Source organism: Myotis brandtii, unplaced genomic scaffold (genome assembly GCF_000412655.1).
Source record: "Myotis brandtii unplaced genomic scaffold, ASM41265v1 scaffold898, whole genome shotgun sequence".
Classification (NCBI taxonomy): domain Eukaryota; kingdom Metazoa; phylum Chordata; class Mammalia; order Chiroptera; family Vespertilionidae; genus Myotis; species Myotis brandtii.
Genome location: NW_005371683.1, coordinates 1,573,385 through 1,580,981, shown reverse-complemented (window position 1 = coordinate 1,580,981; position 7,597 = coordinate 1,573,385). Strand labels below are relative to the sequence as shown.

The window sequence follows — 7,597 nt, the reverse complement described above, 5'->3', positions numbered from 1 at the left end:
GCCGCCTATACTATCTAATCCTGGACTTTAAAGCCAAGATTTCCAAAAGATTCCACTGAGACATTGGTATCGATTCAAGTTTGGGGGATCAACAAAGCTGGCATTGATGACCATAAAGTAGTATTTTATGAATTTGGTACTGTAGAGACTGGTGGGTACTGTAGGGCCCACATTTTTCACTACTAATAGGAACCATCTAATTCCTATGCATGAGAATTCCCAAAGGAATTCTGCTCCTCCCTAATTTAAAAAGAAACATGCAAAGACATCAGCACACCTTTACCTCACTACAGATCTGGAGGCTTTTCATCTTCCTAATTGCATCCTCAAAACTATCACGGCCTCTCCCAACCTTACATTTGAAAGAAGAGCAACATACAGTGGAAAATGAGGTACAATGAACAGGAAAGAGAAAGGGTCCTTCATGCCGGGATGTATCCTCTAACTGGGAAAAGCCACACGTTGTTTCAAGTTCTTCAACTGGATCTTTTACTCAGGGATGCCTCTAAATTTCAAAGCCCGGGCTTATTCTCCTAGAAGCGGTCATTTACCACGCTGTCGCCCACGGATGTGGAACTATAACACCCAGCGAGCAGCCCGCTTTTCTGTGCGAGAGATGGGGTCCCCTATTCTCACTCCAGGTTTAAAAATCTCCCTCCGTTAAAATGGACTAGCTCCATGCTCTGTAGACAGGACAAGATCACACGTATGTATGGCCGAGAGACCCTCCTAAACAAATGTAAGTAGGATGCATCTTTGCAGAGTTGCTTTTCATAGGTTAGACTACACAGCAACATAGACAGAACCACCCCCAGAGCACTGCTCCAGTCTTCCTCCGAGTGAACAGAAATCACTCTTTTTCCTCTCCTGCTTATGCACAGCTCACTTCTCGTTATCCAACAAAGCACACTTACTCTTAGAGATATGGCCAATTTCACTTAACTCGTATTACTTTAAATAATATGCTCAAAGCGGAATTTTTTTTTTCTGACCAAAGGGTCCCAATAAGGCAGAAGGAATAACTTTGTTCTTAGCTGCTCTTGCAAAACATAGCTAGCTGCTAAACCCCACCAAAAATGTCCTTAACACAAAGCTCAAGTATTTGTTAGAAAAATAAGAGAAAAAGAGGGAGGTGGAGTTCAGACTCCAATTAAGGCATTTTCAAGCACAGTCCAACGTAAGTCTTCCTGGAAGGGAATCCTAACAAGGCATTTCGATGGGAATAGCAAAAGTCACGATCATCTATTACCAGCACGTGGAACCATCCATCACTCACTTCGAAGGCGGTCATGCGGAGTGTCCCTCTGTTCCTTTGTTCCTTGGTTCTCTTTCTGCAAGTGCATCGGTTATGTCTTCTGCAGATCTGGGGAAAAGGGGCCGGGGGTGGAAGGTCCATCCAGGCCAGACAGAGTGAACGGCCCATGACTGTTCAGAACAGAAGGAAACTGAGAAAGAAAAGAAAACACATTATCATCCTTGGACTCAACCGAACGTTCACTTTCTGTCCCTTCTATGTTTCCTGAGCCAGAACATGACAGCCACCAGCGGTGGCTCACAGGACAAAGGCAGTAACTGTTTATGATGAAAGAATATGATGTCATGACAAAACTTTAAAGAAAAGAATGTTGCCCAGCTGGCATGGCTCAGTGGTTGAGCGTCGACCTATGAACCAGGAGGTGGCGGTTCGGTTCTGGTCAGGGCACAGGCCCGGGTTGCAGGCTTGATCCCCAGTGTGGGGCATGCAGGAGGCAGTTGATCAATGATCCTCTTTCATCATTGATGTTTCTCTCTCTCTCTCCCTTCCTCTCTGAAATCAATAATAATTAAAAATAAATAAAAAGAAAAGAATGTTCAATATTAATACTCTCCAGCTTGCCCTGATGGAATGCAAAGCACAAACCTACACCTTTCCTCATATCCTAAGGTGCACAGGAGTGCATTTACCTTCAGTTGAAGGTTTTAGAAAGGTCGGTAAATAACCCTACAGAGTATATTCACTTACAAAGCAAATCGCAGACTGTCAAAGAGAGGTCCAGAAAGAGACACCCACCGGTTAACTCTATTTGTAACTGGTGCAAATAGCTATAGGGTGCTCATCGCAGAAAAGGGTTCCCCATCATACGTTCTGAGGCCAATTCTAGAGGGAGATTCTAGGCCAAAGCTACCCGAGCATGACTTTGCTTAAGATCCCTCTATAACGCAATCACCGGTTTTCGAGAGGCAAAGAAAAATGAAACAAGGAAGATTCTCAACATACGTTCTGAGGCCAATTCTAGAGGGAGATTCTAGGCCGAAGCTACCTGAGCATGACTTTGGTTAAGGTCTCAGATCCCTCTGTTACGCAATCACCAGTTTGTGAGAAGCAAAGAAAAATGAAACAAGGAAGATTCTCAACGTTTTCTACTCAATAATTTAGAACTTTTTGTCAAAAAATCCAGAAGTAGGAGTGTTTTTAACTTATTTTCTTCTTTAACATTTCATTTTCAAAAGAACTAGTGAAGAGTTAGATCACAGAAACATAAGACAATCCTCCAGGGAGTGCCCCAATAGTAAATGAATCAACCGTAAGAAAGCCTACCAGTTATAAGGTCTAGATGTTCTGGGCAAAATAACCATTAAAAGCTGTGAGACGTTTCCTAAGATCCTGCTTAAGAGATAATACAATAGTCATTTGAAAACATGTATTTAAAATGTTGATAAATATATATTCTGAGGGGGAAATGGAGTATTTAATATACTATTCTCAAGAGTTTCCTCGATTTCTTTCATCCTCAGTTAAAAGGGGAAACATATGTCCAGAAACCCCCTCCACATATGTATATGTGTGTGTGTATGAATATATATGTGCATACATATTTTTCCTAATAAAAGAGGATTTCTACAGTTTAAAAATGACAAAAAACTGGGTGGTCTCAAAATCTACTCCAGTGTTGAACAGTTCTTGGTCTAACTCCAGTGCATGTAAATGGTCAACGATGAAAAGGAAACTTTCCTGTGAATATTTATCTGAACTGTTTGCTGGCTAGGAAATGAACACTTAGAAATTCAAAACCAAAACTAAAGAGGACTTCTTAAATAGAAGTTTTATAACGCTTCAACCGAAGAGGGGGGTCCTGTGTGTCTGCCTCTCTCTTCATTTACCATGGCCCCTGACGAGAGACGGGCTTCCCGCCATTTACCTGGAAAAGCGTGTTAGCACCTTGCAGTCTGGCCGGGCTGAGGGGAGCGACGGGGCTGAGGGTGCTCCAGAAGTGGATGCTGGAGAGCAAGGGGCTGGGAGTCAGTAAGATGGGCGTCTGCAAACACACAAAGCACAGCGTTCACTGAGGGGCACGTCAGGGTTCTGCTCCATCCTGGTAACAATACAACAATAGCCCTGAACCCAAATACTGTCCTATTCGCCATAAATCTCTCCGAGTCTGAAATTTCATCACGGGGAAACACTCAGAAATTATTTTTTACAACTTAAGAAAGATAAAGGTCAAAATATTTTCTAACCTATCTTTTGTAGGGTCTTTCTCAAACAGAAAAACCGATCTGAATTCAGGGATGGAAAAATAACGGGTCACTGAGTCACACACGTAGTTTTTCCTCAATAATGAGAAGGTCTGTGAGTGAGCCATCCATTTAAATGTTACACTTAAGCAAGTTGAGATTATCCCTGTTTGTTTGTTTTTAATAAGATTTATATGAGAGAGAGAGAGAGAGAGAGAGGAGAGAGAGAAAATATGCTTATTTTCTATAGAAGGAAGTGGAAAACCAAAATATTTCTTTAGTTGTAGAACAATGAATTATTGAACACAGTGCTCCAAACCTTCTGTGTTGGCGATCCTAACTGAGCTAAGGGACTGGGGGTTACTTTCATGGGGTCATTTAAAAACCTATGAACACAGAATGAACACTTGAGGTGATAAATCTGGATTTGTTCGGGAAGGCGAGTACATGCAAACAACGGTGGCTCTAGAGAGAAAGAAAGCGCTAGCTACCTGTGAGAACAGTGCTGGCGTGAGAGACGCTGTGGGGAGCGAGGGGCTCAGGATCCCCAGGGGGCTGGGGTCGCTGCCCGTGATCAGGAGGATGGGGGCCAGCTCCAGCCCCTTGGGCTTCTTCGATCTGGATGAGCCGTTGGCTTTGTCCTTCCCCGGCAAGGCCGAGTCCTGGTCCTTGGGCTCCAGTGCCAAGCTCTCTGGCAGCCCCACAGAGTCGATGTCCGTGTCGATGTCCGGGTTGGAGCTGAGCGGCGGGGAGGGTGTCCTGGGCGGCTCCTGGAAGGAAGGGGACGGGACAGGGGTGCTGGGAAACGCGGCGGCGACACTGCAGGCCGAGGCCGGGGCTTCCAGGGAAGGCAGCTTGGGGGAAGCCAGCGTCTCCAGCGCTTGGAGAGTGTCTTCCGAAGACGGGGAGATACTGTCGCCGGTTGAACCGGTGGCAGCCACAGGTTCCACCGGTGGCTTTTTGGAAGGCGTGGTTACAAACTTAATGACGGATGGTGCCGGCTCCTGAGGTTTCTTCTCTGCCAGTTTCTCAGCCGGATTCTCAATCTTTATAGACTTAAGGAGCTTCCTCTTGGAGGAGTTCAGAGAGTTGAGGGTGAACGAAGAGTACAAGCCGGAGTGTATGTAGTCGTTGCGGCTCGAGGCCTTGGCACCGGGCTGCGGGGGCCGCTCCTTCCCTCCGCTCTCCGCGTCTCTGGAGCCGCCGCCGCCCTCACCGCCGCTCAGGGCCTCACAGTCTCCCTCAACCCTGCCCACCTTCATCGGATCCATGCTCAGAATCTCCGGGTAAGAGACGAACTTGTACACAAACTTCTGACCGTTCACTTTTTTTATGATATTCTGTAGGTAAATAAAACAAGTGTTCTTATACTTTCTTATAGTCTCATCTCGAGTAGCTCCTGTAAAAACTGACCTAACGGTGTCCTGTGTGACAAGCAGCTTACTTCAAGCTTCCAATTCATCTAACACCGTGGTCGGCAAACTGCGGCTCTCGAGCCACACGTGGCTCTTTGGCCCCTTGAGTGTGGCTCTTCCTAAGCTTTAGGAGTACCCTAATTAAGTTAATAACAATGTACCTACCTATATAGTTTAAGTTTAAAAAATTTGGCTCTCAAAAGAAATTTCAATCGTCGTACTGTTGATTAATGAGTTTGCCGACCACTGATCTAACATCACCTTAAGTCATCCAGGCATACTCAACACAGTGCCTGCTGTTGTGGAGCATAAGTTAAGAACATTTACATGTTGTATTAACAACTGAACTGATACATTACGTAAAAGCTGAAAGATTCTGATTGCTCAACACTCTCAACCAATTATCTGTGTCGTCAAAAATCGCTGACCTACACACAATCTAAAATAAGTCCAAAGGTACAAGCCATCCACATGCTGAGTAAGCAAAAAGGAATTGAAAACATCACTTCTACTAAGGTTCCCACTTCCTTCAAAAATTCCAGTTGTTGCTTTTATGTGTGTCTCAGATAGCAAAGCAGATTAAGACCAACCACTTGAAGGTGAAAGAAATTAAGATCTCAGCTTCTCATTCCAGTTCTATCCATCTGAGCCATTTATTTTACTGCAGGGCCCAAAGTGTATTCAAAATGAGAAATTTAAAAATTTTAACTAAGAAATCAATTCTGTGGGTAAACAGGCATGCGTTGTGTTCTCTGGATTAAATTGAAAAGTAAAAACTAAGCAAAGCTAGGAAACAAGTATCTATGACAATTTTAAAAGTAAATCATGATATACACAATAATATTTGTCCTCAAGAATCTGAGACTTCCTTTTCCTTATTTCAACCCTATCCTTACTTTTCCTTTAAAGACAACTGTTGGGAAGAAGATAGGTGCCGTGGGGGTGGGGCACTGAATAACAGTTTGCAGAAAGCAACTGGAACATTTCCAGCCTCCGTCCTAATTCCAAACTGCTCAAGTTATAAAATAAATGGGATTAAAATAAACCGGGACAGTGATCATTTCGCAATGGAAACAAGTATCAAATCATTATGTTGTAAACCTGAAACTAACATATTTCAATTATATCTCAACTAGAGGCCTGGTGCACGAAATTCATGCACAGGTGGGGTCCCTAGGCCTGGCCAGCCATCAGGGCCCATCAAGTTCCCCACCTCCCCGCCGCCTCCTTCCCTCGCCACCTCCTTCCCTCGCCACCCACGCACCACCACCGCATGGTTCCCCCTCCCCCCACCCCATCCTTCCTTTGCCACTCACATCTGCCACCGCCCACCCCCGGTTCCACATCCCAGCCCGAGGGCCCAGCCTCGATCAGGCAATCGGGGCCTGCCGACCGGGGGCAGGGACCAGGAGGTTGGCTGGTAGGCCCCATCAGCGATTGGGGCCTGTGGGCTGGGGGCAGCTCCTGCATTGAGCATCTGCCCCCTGGTGGTCAATGTGCGTCATAGCGACCGGTCACCCCGTCGTAACAGTCGCTTAGGCTTTTATAGAGAGAGATTTTAAAAATTAAATAAATAAAGCAGCATCTTAGTACCTATACCCTGAACAGAAGAGAAGGGACGCTTCTTGTTTTCGGGCGGACGGGCATTACCTTCACATAATAGTATCTGAGGGCTCGGCTGAGCTTGTCGTAGTTCATGTTAGGCTTGTTCTTGCGAATCCCCCAGAGCCGAGCCACCTCCTCCGCCTGCAGAAGCTTGAACTCCCCGTTGTTGGAGGTCCAGCAGATCATGTGCTTGTTCTGCGGCTCCTGCAGGAGCTGAAGGAGGAACTGCCACAGGGTGATAGCACTGTCCATAGCCATGAGCTGGAGGAGGCACAGGGAGAAACAGGCACATTAACGGCCAACGCTCCCACAGCACCGTGCGTCAGGCCCTGCTTCACGTGCTCCAAATATAGTACTTCTTCTCATCCCCACAACAGACACGATTGCAGCCTTATTTTATTTATGAAAAAACTGATTCATAAATAGCTGCAGCGATCCTGAGAAAGAAGAACAGAGTACGAGGGATCTCAATACCAGGTCTCAAGCTGTATTACAAAGCCACCGTTCTCAAAACTGCCTGCTACTGGCACAAGAACAGACATATAGACCAATGGAATAGAATAGAGAACCCAGAAATCGACCCGAACCACTATGCTCAATTAATATTTGATAAAGGAGGCAAGAACATACAATGGAGTCAAGACAGTCTCTTCAATAAATGGTGTTGGGAAAATTGGTCAGATACATGCAAAAAAATGAAACAAGACCACCAACTTACACCATACACAAAAATAAACTCAAAATGAATAAAGGACTTAAATGTAAGATGGAAAACCATAAAAATCTTAGAGGAATCCACAGGCAGCAAAATCTCAGACATATACCGAAGCAATATCTTCACTGGTACAGCTAGGGTGATGGGAACTGAAGAGAAAATAAACCAAAGGGACTACATCAAAATAAAAAGCTTCTGCACAGCAAAAGAAACCATCAACAAAGCAACAAGAAAGTCCACTGCATGGGAGAACATATTTGCCAATGTTATCTCCGATAAGGGTTTAATCTCCAACATTTACAGGGAACTCATACAACTTAACGAAAGGAAGATAAACAACCCAATCAAAAAATGGGCAACGGACCTA

At 45.0% G+C, this 7,597-nt stretch overlaps 1 protein-coding gene across 2 annotated transcripts in view; it reads right to left on the bottom strand.

Moving 5' to 3' along the window:
- ELK4 (ELK4, ETS-domain protein (SRF accessory protein 1)) overlaps positions 1 to 6,881 on the bottom strand; it is a 15,104-nt gene extending 8,223 nt beyond the window's left edge. Inside the window, exons 1-4 of one of the 2 annotated variants that reach the window (XR_001360434.1) lie at positions 6,561 to 6,881; positions 3,987 to 4,835; positions 3,180 to 3,296; positions 1,277 to 1,445 (exon numbers count right to left, since the gene is read on the bottom strand). Coding sequence is in view for 1 of the 2 variants with exons in the window: in XM_005885260.2 (XP_005885322.2) it covers positions 1,347 to 1,445; positions 3,180 to 3,296; positions 3,987 to 4,835; positions 6,561 to 6,773 (1,278 nt within the window). In the remaining variant the exon portion in view is untranslated. Of the gene's footprint in view, positions 1 to 181; positions 1,446 to 3,179; positions 3,297 to 3,986; positions 4,836 to 6,560 lie in introns of those variants that run through there. The other variant, XM_005885260.2, reaches the window with a different exon arrangement.
- Between the last annotated feature and the right edge of the window lie 716 nt (positions 6,882 to 7,597).